The sequence below is a fragment of the Bos mutus genome, chromosome 8 (assembly GCF_027580195.1).
Source record: "Bos mutus isolate GX-2022 chromosome 8, NWIPB_WYAK_1.1, whole genome shotgun sequence".
NCBI classification, from domain to species: domain Eukaryota; kingdom Metazoa; phylum Chordata; class Mammalia; order Artiodactyla; family Bovidae; genus Bos; species Bos mutus.
Genome location: NC_091624.1, coordinates 2,988,722 through 3,015,974, shown reverse-complemented (window position 1 = coordinate 3,015,974; position 27,253 = coordinate 2,988,722). Strand labels below are relative to the sequence as shown.

The window sequence follows — 27,253 nt, the reverse complement described above, 5'->3', positions numbered from 1 at the left end:
ATGAGGCAACTTTTCCACTTCATTTTAGGAGGGCAGCATTACCCTCATAAAACCAGACAAAAATATTATAAGAAAACTACAGACTAAATCCTCTAAATGATAGACTCAAAACCCTCAACTAAATTTTTAAAAATTCAGTTCAGTTCAGTTGTCCAGTCGTGTCCGACCCTTTGCGATCCATGGACTGCAGGACGCCAGGTTTCCCAGTCTATCACCAACTCCCAGAGCTCGCTCAAACTCATGTCCATTGAGTCGGTGATGCCATCCAACCATCTCATCCTCTGTTGTCCCCTTCTCCTCCCGCCTTCAATCTTCCCAGCACCAGAGTCTTTTCAAATGAGTCAGTTCTTCGCATCAGGTGGCCAAAGTACTGGAGCTTCAGCTTCAACATCAGTCCTCCAATGAATATTTAGGACTGATTTCCTTTAGGATGGACTGGTTGTATCTCCTTGCAGTCCAAGGGACTCTCAAGAGTCTCCAATTCCACAATTCAAAAGCATCAATTCTTCGGTGCTCAGCTTTCTTTATGGTCCAACTTTCACATCCAAACATGACCACTGGAAAAACCATAGCTTGGACTATACAGACTTCTGTCAGTTAAGTGATGTCTCTGTTTTTTAATATGCTGTTTAGGTCTGTCATAGCTTTTCTTCCAAGGAACGAGCATCTTTTAATTTCATGGCTGCAGTCACCATCTGCAGTGATTTTGGAGCCCAAGAAAATAAAGTCTCTCACTGTTTCCATTGTTTCCTCATCTATTTGCCATGAAGTGATGGGACTGGATGCCATGATCTTTGTTTTCTGAATGCTGAATTATAAGCCAGCTTTTTCACTCTCCTCTTTCACTTTCATCAAGAGGCTCTTTAGTTGTTCACTTTCTGCCATAAGCGTGGTGTCATCTGCATATCTGAGGTTATTGATATTTCTCCCAGCAATCTTGATTCCAGCTTGTGCTTCCTCCAGCCCAGCGTTTCTCATGATGTACTCTGCATAGAAGTTAAATAAGCAGGGTGACAATATACAGCCTTGACATACTCCTTTTCCTATTTGGAACCAGTCTGTTGTTCCATGTCCAGTTCTAACTGTTGCTTCCTGACCTGCATACAGATTCCTCAGGAGACAGGTCAGGTGGTCTGGTATTCCCATCTCTTTCAGAATTTTCCACAGTTTATTGTGATCCACACAGTCAAAGGCTTTAGTGTAGTCAATGAAGCAGAAGTAGATGTTTTTCTGGAATTCTTTTACTTTTTCTATGAGCCAATGGATGTTGGCAATCTGATCTCTGGTTCCTCTGCCTTTTCTAAATCCGGCTTGAACATCTGGAAGTTCACATACTGTTGAAGCCTGGCTTGGAGAATTTTAGGCATTACTTTGTGAGCATGTGAGATGAGTGCAATAGTTTGAACATTCTTTGGTACTGCCTTTCTTTGGAAAATTGGAAACATAGTAACACATCATGAGTGGGATTTATCCCAGGAATCTAACACTACTTCAATATTCCAAAGTCAATCCATGTAATTCACCAAACTAAAAGACCAAAGAAGAAAAAACACATATGATCATAGCAAAACGTGCAGAAAAAGTATTAGACGCTCAACAATCATTCAAGATAAAAATTCAGCAAACTAGGAATTCAAGGAAACATCCTTTATCTGCTAAAGGACATATACAAAAAAATCTCACATCTACAAAAAACATATTTACTAAAGATGAAGAACGAAATGCTATTCCCCTAACATCAATAATAAAGAAAGGCTATTGGCTGTTATGATTCCTATTCAAAATGTATTTGAAGTTCCAGACAGTGTGATAAAACAAGGGAAAAAAATAAAAGGCATCCAGATTGAAAAGGAAGAAGTAAAACCACCCTTATGTGCAGACAACATGAAAACAAAAAATTCCAAGGAATCTACCCAAAAAAGCTCCCAGAATTCATTAAGTGAGTTTAGCAAAGTCAGCATATAGGTATCAATCATATTTCAATATACTAGCAACAAACAATTGAAAACTGAAAATTTTTTAAATACCATTTACAATATCTCCAAAAAGGAAAATTTGTAAGAACAAATGTAGTAAGACATTATGTATGTCTGATGAAATCAAGAACCTAAATAAGTGAGGAGACTTACCAAATTCATGAATTGGAAACCCTTCTTTTAAATCAATAAATTGAGCTTCATCAAAATTTTAAAAGTTTGCTTTGGAAAAACACAGTGCTGAGAGAATGAAAAGACAAGCTACACAGTGAGAGAAAACATTTGCAAATCATAAATCCAACATAGGAACTGTATCTGCTGCTGCTGCTGCTAAGTCGCTTCAGTCGTGTCTGACTCTGTGCAACCCCATAGACGGCAGCTCACCAGGCTCCCCCGTCCCTGGGATTCTCCAGGCAAGAACACTGGAGTGGGTTGCCATTTCCTTCTCCAAGGAACTGTATCTAGAATACATAAATATCTCTCAAAATGTCATTGCTAGGAAGCAACTCGATTTAAAAAAACAACAAAAAAATAGGCAAAAGATTTGAAAAAACACTTCACAGGAGAAGATACACAGATGACAAATAAGCACAAGAAAAGATTTTTAAGCATCTTAGATACCACTACACATCTATTAGAACGGCCAGAAAACAATTTTTTAATTGATAATACCAAATGCTGATGAAAACGTAGAACAAATGGCATTCTCATATTCTGCTGATGGGAGTGCAAAATGGTACAATCACTGTGAATAATAGTTTGGCAGTTTCTTACTAAAAAAAAAAAAAAAACTACATTTACTATATGACTCAGCAACTCCAGTCCTAGGTGTTTACCCTAGAGAAGTGAAAACCCATGCCCACACACATAAACACACAAAAACTTACACAGGAATGTTTAGTGCAGCCTTATGAATAATCACCAAAACATGGAGAGAACTAAACGCTCTTCAAAAGGTGAATGAATCAAGTGCACAGCCACACGGTGGAAAAGCGCTCAGCCACTGTGGTTCACGGCACGTGAATGAATTTCAAAGATATTACGGTGAGGGAAAGAAGTTACCCTCAAAAGATTACAAGTTGTATGATTCCGTGGATATGATCTCTGGAAAAAGCAAAATTACAGGGGCTGGAAATAGAGGGACAGCCGCCAGAGGGCTGGGTGAAGAGTCTGACCACAGAGAGGGAACACTCGGGGATTTCTGGCCTTTTGGAACATTCTGATTGTGGTTGACAGTCACACGAGCCTACAACTATATACACATATACCAAAAAAAAAAAATCAAATAAATACATTTCTCGATTATGACAAAAGTTACAAGGGAGTATACGTATGTCAAAACTTAGCCAACACTTAAAATTGCAGGGGTTTATTTTATGCAAAAGGAGAAGGGGGTGGCAGAGGATGAGCTGGTTAGATAGCATCACCAATCCAATGGACACGAATCTGACCAAACTCCAGCGGAGCCTGGCGTGCTACAGTCCCTGCGGTTACACAACTTAGAGACTGAGCAACAACAACAAAAATAAAATATAGCAAAATATTAATAGCTGTCCTTGAATGTTACTACATCACCATAAATACATATTCATTGGGGCTTTTCTTCAACATTTTAAAAAATAATTGGTAATAGCGCATAATACTCCTTTTAATAAATTTTTGAATACTTTTATGACTGATAAAAGAAAATGATAAGCATACTCTACATTAAGTACATTCCAAATTTTCCAGCCCTGGCCCCTTGTTAACACTTAAAGTTTCAATTCTGTGGCTAAGAAGAACAGAGCAACAAGCTATTGATAGGTTCATTAAAGCCTCCCTTTTAAATGTTTTAAGGAAACAGCACATAAAACATTCATTCAAACAAAAAGTCTACCCCGCCAGATGCTTCCTATAAAGAGAAACCTTATTCCATTACTCGGCTACCAATAAATTATTTATGGAGGTTGCTGAGAATGCCCACATTGTGCATGCTGCTAAAATTCTCAGCAACACTTGAAAGAATACTTGTTCTATTTATAGGTGAAGAACATTTTTTTTAATGAGAAAAGGTAAATAAGCCTTCAGAAGGTCATTGCAAACGCCAGCCAAGCCCCAGTGAATAAAATGAAATACAGGCAGCAACTTTTCTGCAACAATGCCAGTCTCGTTCTCTGCGTAATGCCAGAGCGCTCATCATGCCTTCTCTGATGACCCCACCAAGCTGGCCTGGGGTCCTGCTGGATGTTTCCACACACCCTTTAATTTCTTTACACAGCAGCCTACCACACTGCAGTCTACCAGCCGGGTGATTTCCTTTCTACCCAATCCGTCTCTAAGAGATGGGGAACCATATCCTCTTTTGTATTTTAGTCTACAACATAAAGAGATAGTCGTTAATACATAATAACAACGGAGCGGTCAGAAGGCCGGGCATATTTACCAATTTCTCGAAGGCCATGTGACGCAAGGAGAGACCCACAGGCCTCAGAGTCAGACAGACATTGCTTTTTTCTATCACTTTTTAAAGATTTTTTAAAATGTGGACCATTCTTAAAGTCTTTGATCGATTTTGTTCTGTTTTTAAGTTTTGGGCCCAAGGCATGGGGGATCTTAACTCCCCCAACAGGGATCAAACCTGCAACCCCTGCATTGAAAAGCAAAGTTTTTCCCACTGGACTACCAAGGAAGTTCCTCCATCCCTCTTAGAATAAAAGTTCCTGGGCTTCCCCGGTTGCTCAATGGTAAAGAATCCACCTGCAATGCAGGAGACTCAGGTTTGATCCCTGGGTCGGAAAGACCTTCTGGAGAGAAAAAGGCAACCCACTCCAGTATTCTTGCCTGGAAAATTCCATGGGCAGAGAAGCCTGGCAGGCTACAGTCCACGGGGCTGCAAAAATTAAAATAAAAAAAGCTCGGTGCCGTGGCCGCAGATTTGTGTGATCTGGCTCTGCGCTCGGCCGTAAAGCGCCCTACCCCTCGTTGGCAACGCTCCACCCTCCCCAGTCCTCACATAAGCCGGGCCTTGTCTGCGCGCACAGCTCTTCCTGCAGCCCTTGCCGGGAGGTTCCATCTCAGGCTTCCATCTCAGCTTAGACGTCAGAGGCTCCAAAAGGCCCTTCCTAACTACTGGCTCCAAAGAGGGCCATCTCCACTACCTCCACCAAGTCACTCTCTCACGCAGAACGCTTACCTTCTTATTAGAAGCTGTCACAACCTGCCTCCACCTTCGATCCTTACACATGCACTATTTGCTATCACGCCTGTTATACAAAGATCATCCACTTGTGGGGGGCAGGGACCTTTGCAATCTATCTGCTCATGGCTGTTTCCCCTGAGATTTGTAGCACAGTATCTGGGACACGGACACCCCATCAACATGTGTTGAATGAATGAGTCAGCCGGTCCAGGCTGCCTTACGAGCCAAGTGAGTTTGGTCAAGTTCCTTATTCTGTGTGCCTCAGCTCCTTTATCTGTAAAAATGGGATTATTATAATGCCCCTTGCAGAGAGCTATTACGAGGATTAAAAGAAATGAATGGGGATGTTCAGTATTGTGCCTGACACAGCGTAAGAACTGAAAACACTAATATTCTTTTCATTTGTACTTTTCATCTACACTTGAAGTAAGTTCAAGAAATGAAAAAAAAAAGTGGAAACACTGAAAATAGCTTACCATACAATAGGAACAAATACCTGAAAATCCACCAAATATGACTCAGAAACTCAGCGCTCAAAAGTAGGTGAACACGAGAGCTGTACTCGCCAGGCTCCAGCCCTGGCAACCCGAGTGGGACCACGGAGCTGGAGCCTCCGAAGGAGGAGCCATCCCAACTCGGTCCCAGCTCAGTGGCAGGACACTCTCTGAGGCTTCTACTTGGTCATCGTGACTTCCTCCCACTCCCTGTCAAAGGCCTTCCGTGCCTAGGGCACCATCAGAAAGGGAAGAAAGACGAAAGCCAACAACATAAGCAAGAATCAGGGCAACTCCAACCAACCGAACTCTCAGCCAGGAGTCGCGCTTCTGGTGACCTGGCCATCAGTTTCAGCAGCTTGCAAGGGCCTGGGACTCCATAGCGGAGGCTCAGCCACCAGGGCACGTCTGGGCTGCAGGCAACAAGGACCGAGGGCAGGGGCCCCGCAGTCAGTGGAGCCGGAAGTGGACTCAACTCCCAACGCTGTCACCTGTGAGCCACGTGACCTTGGGGAAACCACTGCACGTCTTTGAGTCCCTGTCTGCTCATCAGTAAAAAGAGGATCAATATCACAGAGGTGTTGTGACAACCACATGACCTACAGTACCTGGCAGAGCCTGGCACTGAGCGAGCAGAAAACACAGGAGCACTTTCAGAACGAATCCACTTCTCGCTCAAGCCTCAATACACAGACCTTCGAGCAACCGGTAATTTTTTTTATCCTCTTTGAAAGTCCAAAAACTGTTAGACCATTCACCCAGACATCACAAAAACCACGAAATCCTGCTGCCCAGAGTTCATTTCTGGTAAATAACACCGCATGTAAGACAGTTCTGCCAGCAGCAGCTGAGCAGGGTTAGGAAGACGAAGAAGACCCCCTGGGATTCGCTTCTGATTCCAGTACGCTCCCAGTGTCCTCAAAACACCCAGAAAACTGTTGCTAGGCAAACATCTATTCATCAGCCAACAATACTGGAGTAACAACAGGACTTTAAAAGTGAACCCAAACAACGCCCGGAATGCAACTATCTTCTGAAATCTACTCTCTGTATATTCTTTCAGCCTTTGCTCATGAATACACATTTGTGGTAAAATTGTAACATAAGTGAATCTGTATAATCCATTGCTTCCCCTAACATGTCTTAAATATTTTCATGTTGCTACAGAATTCCCATAATTATCACTTAAAATGACTGCACTGAACTCCACTGAATTGATTTACATTCAATTGCTTAACCGTTTCCCTGCTGAGCACGCACGCATTCAGTGTGCTCCGGAAGAATGCCTGCGGGCTTTCCGACCAGAAAGACCAGCTGTGCATTTGGCCTTCTTTTTGTTTCTCGATCACGCTAAACTCCTGAGTGAATCACTGAATCTCAAGCTCAGCTTCCTCACCTGGGAAACACCTTCATCACAAGCTTGTTGCAATAAGCCAAAGAGATGACAAATGTAAAATATAACTCCCTTGTTCCCGATTTTTCACAATCATACACAATGTGACAACACCTTCATGCTCGCAGCTTTTCTCTTCTGCTGGGTTCTTTCCTCAGGATGAATTTCCCCAAGATGGATTATCGGGCTCAAGAGTAATATTATTTTTATGACCATCAAAATCTCTTTCCAAATGGCCTTCAAAAAGATTGTAAAAATTTACACTGCCCAGGCCACCACCTGGCCAGGTCTGCAGAGGGCATGGCCAGGACACTCAGAGGCCTGAGCACTCAGAGCATTTGACCCAGCATGCAGGAGACCAGCCTACTACACAGATGAGCCTCTGCGCTGAACACTTACAGACTTGATTCCAAGACCTCTGGCCCTGATGGGCCCCATCTCCTGCAGAGCCAGAACCACACAGAGCTCCGGTAACAGTCACTCTGCCAGCTCCAGACAGTCCTCCTCCACTTCTGCCCACCTGCGCCCCATATGATTCTTGCTCTCCTGCCTGGTTCTCAAGGCGCCCCGTTCTCCTTCTCAGCCTCCCCTGACCCTCATCACTGCCTGCTCTCCTAAGACTCTGGGGGGCATCTGCATGCCCCTCCCTCCTGCTACACCGCTCCAGCCACCTGATCCACAAGAACACGGCAGCCACCCCCATCGGCTTAAGACCCGGGATGCCACGCGCTGTCCTGGCATGTTACCTAATCCTCACCACAACCCTAGGCGTTAAATATTACTTTCCCATTTCACAGGTAAGGCAACCAAAATTTACAGCTTACAAAGTAACACATTTATTTTTATCAATAAGAATTTATCGACTACCATCTTGTTCAGCTGGGTGTTGAGCACGAGGGACACAGTAGAGGAGACAAAGTTAAGCAATCACACCAATAAAATACATAATTGCAAACAGTCGTAAGACTCACGGTGGAAAACATTGCATGCTGAGTGCTGGGTCCCTAGCAAACCTGGGAAGGGAGTTACGGACGGCCTCTCTATAAAGTCACGTAAAGACTAAGCCATGGCGCTCAAGGATCCTGACGCTCAGGAGGAAGAGAAAGGACAGTGCCAGCAGAGGGAGGAGCACGCTGAACGCCCGACCACGTGGCTGAGGAAGGTCAGCCCAGATGCTGGAGAGCAGGCCGTGATGGGAGACGGCCGCAGCCGGTGACACAGGGCAGGGCCACACGGGCCACGGCAAGCAGTTAGGGATTTTGCTCCAAGGTCAAAGAAACATAACAGCAGGGTCAGCGGAGACTGACAACGGACGAGCAGAAGGCGGGGGAGCTGGCTGAGGCAGGGTCCTCGGGACAGAGCTAAGCGGGCACTGAGGGCCGCGCGCCAGGCACCGAGCGAGGGGCCTTCCACACCAGGACTCACGGAGCCCTCGCCACCAGTTCTGAGTGGAAGACCGCGTCCAGCTCCGCGTTACAGAGAAGGCTCTAGAAGCCACCTGGACAAACGGGGTCACAGGCCTGCCAGTGTGACAGCACCAGACCTAACACCCACCTCTGATCGTTCCCAGGTACGCGTCGTATCCACGTACGCCGCTACTTCAGAGCTTCGGGGCCACACACACCAGGTGGGGCCAGGGGGCAGGGGAGCCACCCCGGAAGGAAGACACCCAGGACACACAGGCCACAGGGCAGACCTGGAGATGCGGACTCCTAGCCGTGGCGCGGATAAAACACTAACGCTGACCAACTGGCTCGCTGAGACCAAGACTTTAACAAAACAGAATAAGCGCCCCGATACAAACACCAGAACCTCAGGGCAGCTGGGCTGGAGACAAGAGCAGCAGAACCTGTCCCAAGGGGAAAAAAAACACGTAAGTGTACAAAGACACGGGACCAGGACACTCATCACCGCTTTGTTTATCACAGTGAGGAATTAGACACAGTCTGAACGTCGCACAGGAAGAGGTTACATAAATTACGGTTCAACCCACCCCTTTAGGCACACGTCTTTATGAACTTAAGACGGCCATTAAATAATACTACCCACCTGTATCAACAGAGACAGAAAGCTATACATGTCACAGTAAAAGCCAGAAGTAAACGCTTCTATCTGTGAATAAAGAACAGCTACCCGGACGGGACACGCTGAACCAGATTCTGGGTCTCCCCGCTCACTCACAACATGTTGAGAGAGACAAAGGGAGAGACAGAGAGTAGTCCCTGGAACCGGTCACACCAGAGAAGCAGAGTCCTTTACACAACGCTGCTCAGCCCGGCCTCCTCTGGTCCGGGGCACTCCCCGTGACGTTATCACCCAGAAGGACCGACGAGGCAGGCTCCCACTGAAGACCACACTGATCTGCCAGCCTCCTACCGTAAGGCCGGCCATTCAGATGACGACAGCTCAGCTGAGGAAGGGATCAGACAGCAGATCCCCAGATGACAGACTCACAAGAAGGTGTGAGAAGGGACACAGAACGCCGAGTGCAGCAGAAGGACAGAGGCCTGGGTTCAAAGACCATGTAAGTCCCTGCCCGTCGCTGGGCTCGAGGCCCCTGTGCCAGATGCAGGGCCTGGATGAGGCGGTCCCGGGAGCTCTTTTAGCACTGCGGTTCTGACTCTCTTCTCCACGCCTCCAGACCCCACCACTCACTGCACCTCCTTACTGATCACAGCACCTCCGGCCTCAGGGCACCCAGCCTGGCTCATCTGTGAAGTGACTCCAGTCACTTCCCTCCCCAGATTAAAACTTACCACTGACGCCCCTTCATCTTCAGCACAAAACTCAAAGCGGCGTAACATACAAGAGCCTGCAGAATCTGACCCCCGCCTGCTTCAACAGCCCCACTTCTCTCAAGCACCCCCTAAGCCTCCTTCCAACCAAAGGGCACTTGGATTCCCAGGCTCGTCATGCCCTGTCGTGCTCTCTCTGTGTCTCTGGCACGTGTGAGCCCCTCTGCCTGGGGTCGTCTCCCAGTCTTCCCACCTTGGCTAATCCCTACTAGTCCTGGTGAGACCCAACTCAAGAACACGTGCTCCGGGGAGGCTGCCCAGAGTGCCCTGGGCCAGGACCAGGCCCCGCTCTACGCCCCACAGCGCCCTGGACTTAACCTCAATCACTGCATGATTTTCCTGTCCATCTCCCTAAACAGACTGTGAGTCTCCTGATGGGCCCTTAATCTGCTGCAAATTCCCTAGCCCCTGTCCCAGGACACGGATTTGAAAAGACCCACTGACGAATGAAAAGACCCACTGACGAATGGCTAAACTCCAAGCAAGACCAAGAGGCCTGTGTTTTGCCAGACCGTCATTACCAGACTCTGATGTTCAGGTATCCGTAATCCAAGACTAGGATAAAAGAAATCACGAGTTTCCCCTTTAAGCCCACAGTGCTATAGCCCCCTCTTTAATATGTATGCGAACTTTAAAATCAGCATTAGATGCCAAGAGCATTTCCTGTAAGCATCCCAACACAGAGACCCTGCATTTAGTAGCTCAGGCCAGATGAGGATTTTCAGTGACTTATAAAGACCTGAAAGGGAGACACTGAGAACCACGCTGTCATTTCAATTTCAACTGCAGAATTTGTTCTTGAAAGTGCTACAATAAAAAATATTAATGTCATAAAAAATAAAAAAGCCCTAACAGCAGCCAAAGGAGCACAGTCGTAAAGCCAAAACATAAACCCTAAAACATGCTGGCATAGAAGGCTCTCCCTTGTCTTTATGAAAATCGGTATTTGGGTCATCAAGAACACACCTGAGAAAGGGAAATGTGAGTCACGTGACAGAGCAGAAAAACGGTAACAATAAACGTAACCGTAACCGCAAGGAGAAACGCCTGACACACAGGACGGACTCAGGGCCGGGCATATCGCTGCACGTACCTTCCCTCAGAAAGCTGCACGATAGCCCTGGGAAGCAGAAACTGTAACATGCCCATTTTAAAGACAAAGGAAGTGCAGAGAGGGTAAGGTCACCCAAGGTCACCCAGCAGAAGCGGACGGGCAGGCGGCCTGGCTTCCGAGGCCGTGGCCCAGGGCACAAGCTGCACCGGGCACAGCCTTGCCGGCGCGTCCCTCGGCCTCCATGTCTCCTCTCTCCCGAGGGGCTTCCCTGGTGGCTCAGACGGTGAAGCGTCTGTCCGCAATGCGGGAGACCCGGGTTCAATCCTTGGGTCAGGAAGGTCCTCAGGAGAAGGAAATGGCAACCCACTCTGGTACTCTTGCCTGGAAAACTCCATGGATGGAGGAGCCTGGTGGGCTACAGTCCATAAAAGGGAGCTGGATTCAATTCTCAGATCTCTCCCAGTTCAAAAGGCAGTGACAACACGTGAAGCTAAATCTCTAAGATTGTTAGGTTTTTCCATCTAGAAACAAAAATCAAAGCTGTGCCTTTCAAAAATTAAATAACTCTGTATCTCGCAGAGCTGCTTCAATATTAAAGTAATATATATGAAGAGCTTAACACTTATAGTTCCCAGCTCAGAGCAAGAGCTCAATAAACAGTAGCTATTATTACTCTTATGATAAAACACGAACAACCATTTAATAGTGGAGCACATTTTAATTATACACGATGTGGAATAATCAAATCTCATTTGTTTGAGGCCCCAGACCCCACAGCATATATCAGGTTGTACAGTTGAAATTATAACAACTCAACGCTCCAGAATTACTTGTTTCCATTAGAGATCTGACAAGTCATTTCTTCAATTGGTCACTGGTGGTTTGCAGATAACTATTAGCAGTAATGAGTGTTCTGAATTAAATCCAGAGACAGGCCCGTTCTGTTCGGGAAAGGCCACTGGGGAGAGAGAAACATGGCTGAGGAACGTCCTTCCCTCTGCGTCCTGCGCCCTCTCCCTGATAAATACCTCCCATGTCTTGCATAGTATGGATTTCATTTGGTTACAAATGAAGAAGGGTCTAATTCTTCCCATGATAAATGAGCACACTGAGCAGGTAACTTGTTAAGCAGAATTGGAATTGGGGAAATAACCTTATTTTCCTGTTACTTGACAACAGACCCCATCCACTAACAAATGAAACGCAGATGCTGGCAGACAGAAAGCACTGAAGTCAAATCCATCGCCGAGCAATCCATTCTCAGACAATTACCACAGCAACCTGGGAACACATCGCTCACATTTCATTCAACAGAGACGCAGCCTGCAAGATGCAGAGGCCGCGCCACGTGGTAGAGAGAACAAACAGCTTTAGAGTCATTAGAAACCCAAACTCAGATTCCAGCTCTGTCGCTCATGCACTATGCGCCCGTGAGTGAGGCTCTCCTGGTCTGAAGAGTCCTGACCTGTAAAATGGGGCTAATTCAGAAAACCTCAGTCACAGGACAGCTTCAGAGGGGACCACGAACAGCACACCCTCCATCATAGGGAAGCTCCTGACACATGTTGCTGCTGTGCTACGCTTAGTCACTCAGTCGTGTCTGACTCTTTGCGATCCCCTGGACTGTAGCCCGCCAGGCTCCTCTGTCCATGGGATTCCCCAGGTAAGAATCCTGGAGTGGGTTGCCATGCCCTCCTCCAGGGGATCTTCCTGACCCACGGATCAAACCCATGTCTCCCTCACTGCAGGCAGATTCTTTACCACCCGAGCCACCAGCGAAGCCCAAGAATACTGGAGTGCCTATCCTTCTCCAGGGGATCTTCCCAACCCAGGAATCAATCAGACTGGGGTCTCCTCCATTGCAGGTGGATTCTTTACCAGCTGAGCTACCGGGGAAGCCCGTGAAACACCTTAGCGCCTCTCAACTGTGCTCCATGGTGACATCTTCACCTTCAGGACGCCAGAAATACACCAAACTCCCCAAGGCTGGAAATCACTGATGCTGTCAGAACCCATAACTGGCCTGTGTGCAAAGGGCCAGCCGTGCAGGAATGTCACAGTGCTCCAGAGAGAGCCCACAAGCCCCGGCACTCCTCCAGACCCTGCCTCGTCCTGCTTGAATGCTTCTCGAAAACCCAGGCTCCCTGTGGGTCTGCTGGACAGCGCGCACAGACATGAGCCGTGAGGGATGCTAATTCAGTGTCTCTACTTACGTTTTCAAAGTCCTTCATGTTCCGCGCTCTGGTGGGAGACACCTTTTCTTCCGACACGTTTGGGAGCGCTATAAAAAAGCAAAACAGACACAGGAAAACATCACAACGGGCAAACCGCCCCACACCCCACGGGGGAAGGGTGGCTTCCACATTATACTCTGTCTTGTGATTTGAGTCTGCTGCTGCTGCTGCTAGGTCGCTTTAATAGTGTCCGACTCTGTGGACTGCAGCCCACCAGGCTCCTCCATCCATGGGATTCTCCAGGCAAGAGTGCTAGAGTGGGGTGCCAGTGCCTTCTCCATTAAGTCATTTCAAATATTTAAAAATTACTTAAACTGGCCCCAACGTAACCATGTAAATGTCAGAAGAATGTAAAAAGGTGTGGGTTGTTCAGTCATGTCTGACTCTTTGCAACCCCATGGACTGTACCCGGCCAGGCTCCTCTGTCCATGGGATTTTCCAGGCAAGAATACTGGAGTGGGGTGCCATGCCCTCCTCCAGGGGATCTTCCCGACCCAGGAATCAAACCCGCATCTCCCACATTGCAGGCAGATTCTTTACTGTCTAACCACCAGGGAATCCCCCTGTTAAGTATCAGAAGATGGACCCAAAGGGGCAGGCAGCAAGCAAGCAGAACTGCCGTGATACCTACGCCTCCTGCTGATCCTTAATCTGTTCTGTTGGGTGGGATGTCATCTTCATACGTCAGCAATTAAAACAAAGCCTGTCTGACTTGACAGCAGGGGTTGGCACATTTTTTCTTAAAATGCGAGACAATAAATATTTCAGGTTCTGTTGGCCAGATGACACAAAGCCCCCAGTCTGTCACAACCACTCAACACAAAACAGCCACCGACGCTTCAAAAGCCAAGCAGCTGTGTTCCAACAGAAGTTTACTTTCAAAAGCAGGCCGCAGTCGGAAACTGCCGATCGCTGCTTCAGGGCGATTCCAGACTCAGCCAAAACCCTAATCTTTCCACAGCTTCTCTAATTCGACAAACATTTATTAGACCACTCCACTGGGCCAAGCGCCAGGTGAGGTGCTGGGGAAGCAGTGGCGAAAGAATGGCGACGGTGAAAGCAATGGCGATCGTGCGCCCAGCAGGCAAGACGGGCACGTGCGAGAGACGGTTCCGCGTGGCACAGGTGCTGGGCACTGCTCAGGCGCTAACAAGATGTGTGTTGAGTGAACGAATGAATTCACTCCTCCCCCAAGTGGGTGCCAGCGGCCTACTCTCTGCCCAGTGCCAGTGTAGAAACAAAACAAAAAGAAGGAGCCAACAGTCCAGAAAGAAGGGACGGACAATAAACGAGGGCGATTACAGAGCATATCCAGGGTGATAAATGCTATGGAGAACAACACCGTGGCCAAGGACAGGAAGCGCCAGTAGCAAGGGGGCGGTGGGGGCCGCAGTTTCAAACGAGGTTGTTGAGGATTTCCCTGGCAGTCCAGGGGTTAAGACTCCATGCTCCCAGTGCAAGGGCAAGATGCAGGGGGCACGGGTTGGATTCCTGGTCAGGGAACTAAGATTCTGCATCCTGCACACCATGGCAAAAAAAAAAAAAAAAAAAAAACAAACAAATAAGGGGGTTAAACTGAGGAAGGGCTGACCTCTGGGCAGACTCGGACAGGGCACAGACAGAGGCCTGGGGTGGCAGGGACCTAGGGGACCTGAGGACCAGCCAAGAGGCCAATGGATGGGAGAGCAATAAAGGGGGGGACAGCAGAAGAGGGGGGAGCAGGTGCTGGGACACAGGCTGAGTAGGGCCTCTCAGAACACGAGCTCAGGGGCAGCGTGGGGGACTTCGGTTTCCACAGGCTCCCTCTGGCTGCCTTGCTAAGAACAGATCTTTATGAAAGGCGCTGAGAGAGAAACGAGGAGACCAGGTAGGAGAAAGCGGGGAGAATCCAGGCCAGAGGTCACGGTGCTTAGGCCAAGGAAGGCAGGTGAGGAGCGGTCCGATTCGGGATACTCCTAAAGTGGCCAACACGAAGAAACGCAATGAACTGCAGCGAAAACGCAAGGTTCAGAGAGGAGAGCGCAGGGACGCAGCCTGGGGACGGCAGCCTGGGGAGAGCCGGGGAGGCGCAGGCTGCAGCTGAGTCTTCAGGGGTGGCCGGTAGAGGGGGGCGAAGGCCAGAGGATGGCGAGGGCATGGCGCTCGGGGCTCAGCAGAGAAGAGGCTTGGGAGCCGGCAGGGGCGGCCAGCAGGCCCCGCACGCCAGGCCAAGGGCACATGGCCGCCTGCCTGCTGCTCAGACAGGCCGGCTCTATCACCCACGCGTGCCCCCGCCCAGGGCCCCTCACCCTCCAGGTCTCCAGGCCAGGTCGTCTGCCGGGGACACTCCGGCCGCCCCGCTCCTTTCTGAGGGGAAACCTGCTTCTCAGCCCATCGCCCAGCTCCTCAACCCCCAGCTGGCTGCGCGACCATTCTTTGCCTGCCTTCCAGGCGTGATCGGAGCCATGATCCAGGCTGAACCCCAGTGCGGAGCGGAGCCCCGAGCCTGGCAGGAAACACACCAGGGCTGAATTAAGGAGCAGGCCGATCAAGTCTCTGGTCCCAACGGCCTGGGGGCAGAAGGCAGAATAACCAGAACTGTTGCACTGCATGCTTAAAGTAAAAGTTGCCAGGTTCTAAAGGAAAACCTGAGGGAGAATTAACATATTCTCACCGTGTGAAACTTAGGTTATCTGCTCTAAAAACTCCTTCTTTTTGCCCGTAATCTCATTACTCTGGAGACGGGGGGAAAAAAACACCTGTCAAAATATCTCTAAGATATTTCAACAAGGCAAATTATTAGCACTTCCCACAGACACTGATGAGGGCATCCACTTTCTTTCAGAAACAAAAATTATGAGGAAGGCTTAGCAAAACCCAAACTGCAGAACAGAAAGCTTCCTCACAATCCAGCTTCAACCCAGCAGACTGCGTATTTGCTCAGTGCCGTCTCCTGTGGTCTACCCAGCTGTGTGTCTCCGAAGGGCAGGCCCGCGTAGGAACGCCGGGCCCCAGCCAGCACACGGAGCCCAGCAGCCTGCCAGGAAGGCCTTGGCACGCTCAGGTCTGGACAGCAGCCCTCCAGGGCCTCCAGCCATTCGGGAGCAGGACCCAACAGAGCCTTTGAACCTGACGGAGTCTCCGACTCAACACCCAACCTCCCTTGGTCATTCAGTTCAGCAAACACTGGCTGAACCCCCTATGCAAGCGTGGTGGTGAGAAATGAAACTCACGAAGTGTGGCCCAAAGGACATCCAGTCCCCTAGCTTGGTGCTTATGAAAGGAGGCGAGGAGCAGGTCAACATTTACATTAAACACCGCGCCCTTCTTGGGAGCACCAAGCCACACCAGGGGAGCACTGGGCCTTGGACCCATTGCAGCTCAGGCCCAGACTCCCAGCTCAAAGGCTCATGGCCCTCACGGCCAAGCATCCACGTCCCCTGGTCTTACTCTGTGTACTTACCACCGTTTCCCGAACCAGGGTCAGGGCTGATGCCTTCCGGGTCATCTGGCGCACCGAGGGCAAGGCCACTAGGAGAGAACAAGGGCGACAAAAGAGGGGTCACCACCTGAACAGCAGAGCCTGCTGGACCCCTGCACTGCCCCCGACCGGCAGCGGCACCAGCCTGAGGGCAGGCAGCGCGCAAGTGAGGAACCCAGGCTCCGGGGCTGGGCTGTGGCTCACGCCCGAGTAAGGGTGCTCGGTCAGGGATTCATTCACACAGCAAGCGTTCCGTGTGCCATCGAGGGGCCGGGCGCGGAGGCACCGGGCCAAACATAAGCTCCTCATGCACTCGAGTCACACTTTCTTACTAATTCAGTACATGGGCCACCACCCCTCGACCTGTGAAGATTAAATAAACTGGTGCATATAAACACTTAGCACACAGGAGTGGCCGGCGGGAGGCGTCGACCGTTGCTTTTGTCAGTGCTACTATCATCATTATCAATATGCCTACGAGCTTAAAAGTATCAGGTACTAATCTGGATGCTTTAAGAACATCAGACAAAAATGCAAAATTCACTGATTCCAGAAGTTTTACTGGCTAAATTATACAAGCAGGTTCAGTGAGTCTGGAGGCTAAGAACTAATCCACGATAGGATTTGTGTGGTTCAACACAAAACGCAGTTCCCTGACTCCTGCTCTAAACTCCGCCAAGTACCTCTTCCCACCCCGCTTCCTTCATCTGCAAAAGAACAGCAGCTACTTCACGGAGTAATTGGTGATTAAACAAGACACCTAGTGTCTAGCAAGTGCCCTGCATACTGTGAGTATTCCATAAATGGGCGCAAAGTACCCTTGTCACCATGAAACATACAACGCTCTATAACTTGTAAATGATCTACCTTCCGAGAACTGGCCAGTTCCCTGAGGGTCTATGCATTTTACAAAGGAAGATTATTTCAGTGGCCTAGCCAGTCACAGGGCAGTTAGTCAGAGAACTAAGTCCAGAATCCAAGTATTTTATGTCTAAAACCCAACAAAGCCTCCCTCTCCCAAGCTGTAAACTAGGAGCTGATGGAAGTTCAGCTTGACTTCTTGGCAATTTGCTCTTTCCAGGCCTCTAAATACAGATCCATCCTGCTCCTAGGACAATGCTGTCTGATCATCAAACTCTGGAGTTGGAATGAAACTTCAACATCAGAATCAAGCAAAAGAATTAGATATCATAAAATTTCAGCATCAGGAAAATGATTACATAAAATGTGTCTGCTATGAGGATAACTGGAGGGGAAAAAAAAAAGCAAACTTAAGTAGGATATGCCTTCAATTACTGAAAGACAAAAAAAACACATGTACACTAAAGTCACCTCAAATCCTTCCTGCAAACTAGGAGGCTATAAGTACACATAACAAGTGAAATATTAAAAAGCATAATTTGTAAGAAAAGGAGAGATATTCAATATTTCCCTTTTTAACTCTTTATAATTCTCAACTCCCTCCAGTATCACTAGGACAAACTCCATTTTCTAAACAAATTGTAAAAGTTTGCCACCACTCTTTGCAGTTGGTGGCTCAGTGGCCCCAAAACTACACAAACAGCTTCCTGGGAAGCTCAGCCGACTCTGGTCTCTACATCCCCAAGTCTGGGCTTCTCTCCATCACAGCCATTAATTCGCTACCATTGGAGGAAATGGCCGATCAGTGACTCAAGCCAACACCAGTCACGGCTGAAAGCCACGTGGCAGGCAAAGCCAAAGAATCTGGTCTTAGACAAGTTTCCAAGAGGCAAAACATGAAAAATGCCATTTGACACTGCAACTCTTAGAAGAAACCGCTCTTAAACGCAGAAATTCCGGCCTGGCTCCCGTCAAACCTCCATGTGGGCTTTACCTGCTCCCCCTTTGAAATGTCGTGACCCTCGGGCATCAGGGCTCTCTGTCGGTTCCAGCCACACCTCCAGCTTCAAGCCTTCAGCTTTAGGTATCCATTCTGATCCCTCACTCTGGGCCTAGGTTGGGGCTTTCTGGGTCCCCATCCAAAATCAAACCCAGGCAAAGAAAGAGGGCTGAGGTGAGACTTTATCATGGTGTGGATGGAGGAGACCAAGTTTCGGGAAGGGAAGGAGCTTATGTGTTCCAAATCACACAGGGTTGGGTAGCAAAGTTGAGGCCAAAATCCGGTGTCTCAGGGCCCATTCCAGGCACTCAGCTCCTACTCAGAGGGCACCTGGTCAGGGTCAGCGTCCTCACCTGCAGAGCACAGCATAACCGCGGCCGCCATCCGCAGGGGCGCCTGCACAGACGGACCCCGCGCCCAGGGACGGGCGGCCTGGCACTGCCTCCTCACCACAGCCCACCTGGGCTCCGCAGTCCTTTTTCAGGGCTGCCGTTGTCTCAAGTGAGGAAAAGGGAGGCCTGGCAGAGTGACTACGCTGAAAGACCGCAGCCGGCCTGGTTGCAGAGCCCATGCTCTTCGCCTGCGTACCACCCCGGCCCCACACGCCCTCAAGGGCCGCGGTGAGGGCCCAGCGCCCCGAGGCAGGGCCTTCAGCCCCGCGGGCAAGTGAACCGACACCCCTGCGCCTCGCCGCCGCCCGCCTCGCTCAGCCGCTGCCAACGGGGCCTGCCCTGGCGGCACCCAACCAGCGGCCGTCCAGGCGAGGGCCCCGAAGCGTTTCACCAACGAAGGGCTGTGAGCGGCCTGGATCAGACTGCACGTCCCATTCAGAAATCGCACACCAAGTACACTCCGGTCTGTCTCTCAACAGCGTGCTTTTCACTCTGGGTCATCTGTTCTTAATGAGAGAAAACTACACATAAATGCAAGAGACGGACGAGTTCTTCTTGACTATACTCGCATCTTGGTCTCCCGGAAGAAGGAACCACTCTCGTCAGTAAGACATTCCCGACCTTTCTCCGCGTGTGTAAGCGCACACTATTCTGCAGAGTCTTCACTGAACGTGTCGAGATGTTTTCACGACAGTACAAACAGATCCACAGCAGCGTCCTTAACTCCTGCAGAGCATTCTACAGCAGCGTTTTTCAAACCTCACTGACCCCAACCAACAGAAGGAAACACGTTAGCCTTCATTCTTCAAGTGCCTGCTGTTCTGTTCCTTTCTTCTTTTTTGCTTAATTCTGGTTCCAACCTACTAAATCGAATTTCACAAGTTGACACGGGTCACAGTCTGAAAGAGACCTCTAAAAAGGATGTCTATTTACCAGGTACTGTGTAGGAAACTCAATTTTTTTCCAAGTTGTTCCTTTCACAAACAATGCTGTATCTCCTTATACGGGTCTCATTGTCCACAAGCAGGAGGATTTTTCGACAGATAACAAGAAGTGGAATTGCCATGTCTAAATACAGTTATATTTTTTCAATGGGCAAAGGATTTGAAAATATACAAGTGGCTAATAAGCACATGAAAAAATGTCCCACGTGGTCAGCTGGTAGGGAAATGCAAATCAGTACCCCAGTGAGATGCCATGCCACATCCCACAGGATGGCCACAATAAAAGACAGACAATGACAAGTGCCGGCAAGGCCATGGAGAAATAAGGATCCTCACACAGAGTGTAGGATGCTGAGTGTGAGATGGTGCCGCCGCTTTGGAAAAGAGCTGAGCAGTTCCTCCAAATGCTAAATACACAGAGTTACCACACGACTCAGCAACCCTACTCCCAGAGAAATGAAAATTTATGTCCACACAAAAACTTGTACACACATAAATGTTGATATAGCAAAAGAGCCAGAAAAGCAGAAACAACCTAAATATCAGCAACCAATGAACAAACAAAAACGGGTACATGTTTATAACAGCCCTCAGTCACAGAAAGGAGTGAGGTACTAACACAGGCTACAACACCGAGGGATCTCACAAGAGTCCACACATTGTAGCGTCTCGTTTTTATGAAATGCCCAGAGCAGGCAAACCAATAGACAGAGCAGATTGTGGTTGCCTAGGTGTTCTTGCCTGGAGAATCCCAGGGACGGGGGAGCCTGGTGGGCTGCCGTCTGTGGGGTCGCACAGAGTCGGACACGACTGAAGCGACTTGGCGGCGGCAGCAGCAGCAGGGTGCAGGAAGCGGGCAGGGAGTGGAAACGGGGAGTGTGGTGACTGAACGTGTCCCCTGGAATTCATGTGATAAAACCCAGCCCCCACCTGCGGGATGTATCAGGAGGTGAGCCTTGGGGAGGTGATTAAGACCAGATGAGCTGGAGACGGTGGAGCCCTCAGGAATGGCACTGGTGTCTATAAGCATTTCCAGAGCTCCTACCTCCTCTCTTTGCTCTCCACCATGTGAGGATACAGTAAGAAGGAGGTCCTCACCAGAACCTGACCACACTGGCACCCTGACCTCAGACTTCCAGATGCAGGAACTGTGAGAAACCAATTTCTGTTGTCAATAATGGGCTTCCCAGGCGGTGCTAGTGGTAAAGAATCCGTCTGCCGATGCAGGAGGCACAGGAGACATGGCTTCAATTCCTGGGTCAGGAAGATCCCCTGGCGTAGAAAATGGCAACCTACTCCAGTACTCTTGCCTGGAAAACTCCAAGGACAGAGAAGCCTGGAGGGCTGCAGTCCATGGGGGTGTGAAGAGTTGGACACCACTGAGCATGCACGCAGGTAGTCAGTAAGTTACCTAGTCTACAGTTTTTTGTTACAGCAGCCCAAGCTAAGACTGGAAGTAAATGCTAATGGGCACAGGGTTTTTTTTGGATGATGAAAATGTTCTAAAATTAAGATTATGGTGATGATTGCACAACTCTGTAGATATACTGGAAAAAAAAACACTGAATAGTGTATTTCAAATGGGTAAACTTTATGGCATATAAATCACATTTCAGTAAAGCTGTTAAAAAAACACAAGGCACATTTTTAATGCCAAACTGTCTTCCAACAAGTTGCACCATTTACACTCTGCTGTGCACTTTTTCACGCAGATTATAAAGCAGCATTTCACTACAAAATGGGGAGCCTGTGTTCACGGTATTTATCTTTTCAAATAGAGGCTGAACAAAACTGATTCATTCAACAAATAACTGTTGAGCCTATACTATGTACCAGACATCGTTCTTCCTAAAGATCCAGTTGGGAAGAAGCCACACACAGCTCCCTGCCCTTGCTGAGCTAACCCTGGCGACCGGGAGCGTCTCCCCAAACCTCACAGCCCAGGGGTACCTCTAGTCCGAGGTCGGCCTTGGATCAGGCTTTCAAGCCTTCACCAGAAATTTCATCCCGCCATCCTCTTTCTCAATCTCCTTCTACAAAATCCACGAAGGTATTCTTCGCCTAAGAAAGAACTGTGTACAAACCTATAGGAGACGTTTTTTTTTTTTTCGGTCTGCCCCTAACCAGGCAGGAGGCACTTAATGGCCATGTGCTTAAGGAACCCACAGATGAACAGGCCTGGCCAGGCCTTCGGAAACTCACAGGCAGAGGCAGAATCCTGGGCATGAAACCGAAGGGGTGAACCCAGGGGAGTGGGCACAGAGGACTTTGTCCAGAAAACGCTACAACACGGTAACAGCTCAACAAAAACCATCCGACACTGAACGTACTCCCCCATCGGTTCTAGGTGCTTAAAACATACAACTTTGCTTCGTCCACAAAGTCACCCAACAAAACAGAAAACTGTCACTGAAGAGAAATTGAGGATTAGGACAGTTACGTGAAAAACTCCAGCAACATGGCTAGTACCCCGCTGAAGCAGGATTCTGACGCAGGCGTCCTGCGCCGTACAAAGCCAGTCCTTTCGACACCATCGGGCAGGACCTAATGAAGGGGCCTCAGGGACCGGGATCCAGGCCTAAACCTCACAGAGCCGGAGCTCCTGGGGCACCCACCGGTGATCAAGCCTCAAGAGGGCACACTGCCCTGACGCAACAAAAGGCCGAGGACAATCAGACTTCAGTTCAGTCTCTACAACCGGGGCCTGGAAATTACCAAGCAGGAGAGTATCCATATCAGCATAAAAAGATTCCTCACGTTCCAGGGGTTTCTCTCCTCCACTAGGACCACCTGATGGAGAAGCTGACTCTTTGAGGGCCAGTTCCAGCCCACAGCAGTTCCACAAAATCCTCCCAGAATCCTCTCAGAATCGGTTCAGAGAACTAGCTGGAAGGCAGGATAGGGCACCGAGAGCCAGGCTTTGGAATATGTAGCTGGATTTTAAATCCTGGCTTGATCACATACTTTTTGGTGGGATCTCAGGGTGCTCACTTCACCTCTGAACCTCAGTGTCCTCACCTGGAAAAAGTAAATAAAATCGTCACCTCTCCGGACCATTGTTCATTCAGGGAATTAACAGACAGGTACTGAGCCCCTACCATGAGCCAGATACCAGGTTAGGAGGTCGCATTACAAAGATGGTCACAATGCAGGCCCTGTTCTCACGAAGTAAGAGTCGAGTCTGGGGGAAAGACAAGTTGACAGCTGTGCCTGCGGCGGCCAGTTCATGGAGCAACTGAGGCCTGAGGTGTGGCTCCTCTAAATCGAGAAGGGTGGTAACTGTAAAACACATCCCGGGCTTCAGAGACTCAGTAAGATCAGATAGGAAGCAAAATAGCTCATTGCTATTTATTTGTTTACAAGTTAGAATGATAATATATGGAAATATTAGGTTAAATAAACATTATTAACATTAATTTCGGCAGTTTCTTTTTCTGCTTTTAATGTGGCTATTAGAAAACTTTAAATTACATACATGGCTCAAATTATATACTGATTGGACTGCATTAGTCGATAAACCTCAGTGAAGTCATGGGACTTCCCTGGCAGTCCAGTGGTTAAGACTCCAAGCTTCCACTGCAGGGGACGTGGGTTGATCTTTGGCCAGTGACTAAGATCTGGCATGATGTGGTCAAAAAGAGAGAAAATTCAGTGATGTCAATAAGGGCTGTGAACACATCAGTGATGGGGGGCTAAAGGAGAATAGAGGGCCCAGGTGGGGAGAGGGGACGTCAGTGAAGGCTTCCTGGCAGTGACATCTCAACCGAGACGTGAAAAATAAGGCGGCAAAGCAGAGGAGAGAGGGCAATTCAGGTGGCAGGCACAGCAGGCACCCAGGCCCAGCAGCAGAAAGAACAAGGCAGATCATTCATAACAGTTTGGCAGCCAGCGGGGTGACAGGCTTGGAGAGGAGACAGGGAAGGGAGAGGGAAGACAGGAGCCTAGTGAGGTGGATGGGGCCACAGTACAAAGGAGCTCAAAAGCCACATTAAAGAACTTGATCCTGAGGGCAGAAGGGAGCCAGGGAGAGTCTTAAGCAGGTAAGAGATTAGCTCAGGAATCTATGCAGCACCAGGGTTACCAGCAAAGGAGGGAAAGGAGGGCAAGGAAAATATTTGATGTTTTGTTGAGTTGCTACTCTGGGTCAGACATTGGGCTAAACTCTTTTAGACTCATCCATTTTACAGATGATGAAAACTGAGGCTCACAGAGGGTGAGCCCAAGGTCACATGATTGTTAAGTGTCAGAATTGGGATGGAAACCCAGCTAGGTCTAGGCTGAAGCTCCAATACTTTGGCCACCTGATGCAAAGAGCCAACTCATCGGAAAAGACCCTGATGCTGGGAAAGACTGAGGGCAGGAGGAGAAGGGGACGACAGAGGACGAAATGGTTGGATTTCATCACCGACTCACCGGACGTGAGTTTGAGCAAGCTCCGGGAGGTGGTGATGGACAGGGAAGCTTGGTGTGCTGCAGTCCACGGGGTCTCAAAGAGTAGGACACAACTGAGCGACTGAACAAGGTTCCAAAACTGGTACTGAGATGTGAAAAGCTGCCTGAGAGAGTGATGTGCCTGACTCTCTGCAACCCCGTGGACTGCAGGCCTCCAGGCTCCTCTGTCCATGGAATTTTCATAGGCAAGAATACTAGAGTGCGTTAACCATTTCCTACTCCAGGAGATCTTCCCCACCCAGGGAGACTCTTGAGTCTCCTGCACTGGCCGGCAGATTCTTTGCTACTGAGCCACCTGGGAAGCCCTGAGTAATAGCAGACTTTACTAAACTTAATGGCAGTGAAAGGCATTAAACATATAAAGCGGCAGACTGTGATGATCAGATTTGTACTTTTAAAATGCGCTTTTGAGCTGTAGTATAAAAGGCTATCAGAGGTGTGAAGGCAACCAGGACAATCCAGGTGAGGGGTGATATACCACTTACCGACTGAGCTCCCAGGGAAACCCACAATACACCCAGGCAGTGGCAGAAAGACGATGAGAAAGGAACATGACAAATCGCCTCAGGATTCTACCAGCAGGAGCTTCAAAGGGCCTGACTCTGTGTCTGATAAAACTGTTCCGTCGCCAAGTCAGGTCCGGCTCTTCGGGGCCCCGTGGCTGCAGCGCACCAGGCTTCCCACTCCTTCGCCATCTCCCAGAGTTTGCTCACACTCACGTTCATTGAGTCGATGATGCCATCCAACCATCTCATCCTCTGTCATCCATATAAATGGTTTCTGTGTTAGGCTCTCAATAAACAGAGCAACCATTTGTCCAGGTTTGGCCAAGATAGTACCTGTTAATGTCTGCTCTTCAGGAATTAATTGTGTCCATTTGACTCTTAAAAGCATCCAGATATGCACACAACAAATAACATGTCACCCTTTCAGTTAGGATCTGTTGACCAAAAGAGGCAGCCTTTTCCTGGCAGAACTAGACAAATGCCACAGATTCTCTGGGCTGTCCTCTGAGTCCTTCTACCCTCTCCCCATCCGGGAGCCCCAGACAAGCAAAGGGGCCCAACTCCATAGCCGTGCGGGGCCTTTTCAGGCCTTCCTCCCAAGAGAGACCCCAACCCACCAGCAGTGGTCTCCAACTGCCTCTTGGGACAGGTTCATTCGGCCATTATCCCCCAATTTGTACTACTGTTGTTGATGACCACGACGATGGTGGTGGTGATAATGGTGGGACCAAATCATTTTTAAAGCACTGATAATATGCCAGGCCAGAGAAGGCAATGGCACCCCACTCCAGTACTCTTGCCTGGAAAATCCCATGGACAGAGGAGCCTGGAGGGCTGCAGTCCATGGGGTCACTAAGAGTCGGACATGACTGAGCGACTTCACTTTCACTTTTCACTTTCATGCATCAGAGAAGGAAATGGCAACCCACTCCAGTATTCTTGCCTGGAGAATCCCAGGGACAGGGAGCCTGGTGGGCTGCCGTCTATGGGGTCACACAGAGCCAGACACAACTGAAGCGACTTAGCAGCAGCAACAATATGCCAGGCACTACACCTGCCAAGCAAATTGCTGGGCAAGCATCTTCTCGTCTAATCCTCACCCCAACTCTGTTGGGTGGATATTACTACCAGCCCCATTTAACAGATGGGAAAGTAGATTAAGTCATTTCATCAAAGTCACACAGCTAGTTAAAGAACTGGACTTGAATCAGTTCTGTTCAACTCCAGCCGAGGTTCTTAACCACTGCACCCCATGGCCTGAGTCTTGGTGGACACTATGTGAACCATAAGCAAAGTCTGGACAGACCAACTACACTCCCGACAAGGAAAGCAAACCCCCAAACCACAAAGAGGCATCAAGTACCCTCAAGGTCCCCGTCCCTCAACCAGCCCTCACTAACTGCACGCTCCAAGAGGTTCCATCTCCCTCTCTTTCAGAGAACCCCTTACTTGTCCCTCATCTCCTTTTCAAAGTATGTCCCAAAATGAGACATGGGGGCGATGCAGGTAGGGACCCTCAACCACCTACACTCAGTTATCAGTGGGCGGGTCCCCAAAGAGATCGCCCCCGAAGAAATCCATCTCACACACTCCCCACGTCAGGAACCCTCAAACCCCATCAGGAGCAAACCTCGAGTCTCGGATGGAGCGAACCCCCATCCGTGGGAACCCCGGCCCGGTTACCGCGAACCCACAAAGCCCGGGCCGCACCTGCAGCCGCTACGCGTCCCGGGGAGGGTGACGTCTTCTTCCAACACCGAGTCCATCGTGGACACAAAGGAGGTGGTGGCGCTGGTGTCTAGCGACGGCGCCACTGCTTCCCCCACGGGATCGCGACCCGCCCGGCTCCCCAGGTCCCCGCCCCCTCCAACCCAGCTCTTGTTCGGACTCCGGCGGCGCCGCTGGAATTCAAACCGCAGCGGCCGCCATCTTTCCCGGAGCCTCTTCCTACGGAAACGAGGCGGGGTCGCCGAAGCGCGCGCGGTGAAGCCAACCGGACTGGCCAGGAGACCGGGCAGGGAAGCGCTGGCGGGACGCCATCTTAACTAAGGGCAGAGCGCCTGCACTTGTACCAGAAAGACCAAAGGAAAGAGAGGTGGACCGCCATTTTTAGTGAGGGCACGCGGGCCGAGCCTAGCGCAGGTGCCATCTTTGTTGAGGGCTGAACCAGATTTGGGCCGTTAATTTAAGCGGGAGATGGGAATTCAGCACCTACTTCTTGGGATCCGCATAACTCCTAATCAAGTGTATACTCCGAACCTTAGGGTCTGAGCATTCCAAAGGCCTCCGTCTTGAACTGAAACTCCGTTAATCGGTTGCGGGACTCGCTTTAGAAAAATCCTACCTACATATTCCCAACTCGAGTAATTTGCACACTTGGTTTGAAATAGATAAGCGCATCCCTATGAGCCTAGTGGTCAGGGACACTCCCTCTCCAGCCTCTCACCTACTGAACTGTTATTACCTGTAGGGCTCGAATAATGCACCTGGATCAGTATACTGAGGCCAAATGAG

General features: G+C 49.2%; 1 protein-coding gene across 9 annotated transcripts in view; it reads right to left on the bottom strand.

Moving 5' to 3' along the window:
• CDK5RAP2 (CDK5 regulatory subunit associated protein 2) overlaps positions 1-26,673 on the bottom strand; it is a 183,465-nt gene extending 156,792 nt beyond the window's left edge. For all 9 annotated transcript variants that reach the window (XM_070375007.1, XM_070375005.1, XM_070375008.1 and 6 more), the window contains exons 1-3: positions 26,450-26,673; positions 16,567-16,634; positions 13,104-13,171 (exon numbers count right to left, since the gene is read on the bottom strand). In XM_070375007.1, the coding sequence (XP_070231108.1) occupies positions 13,104-13,171; positions 16,567-16,634; positions 26,450-26,505 (192 nt within the window). In that variant the 5' untranslated portion in view covers positions 26,506-26,673. The remainder of the gene's footprint in view (positions 1-13,103; positions 13,172-16,566; positions 16,635-26,449) is intronic.
• Between the last annotated feature and the right edge of the window lie 580 nt (positions 26,674-27,253).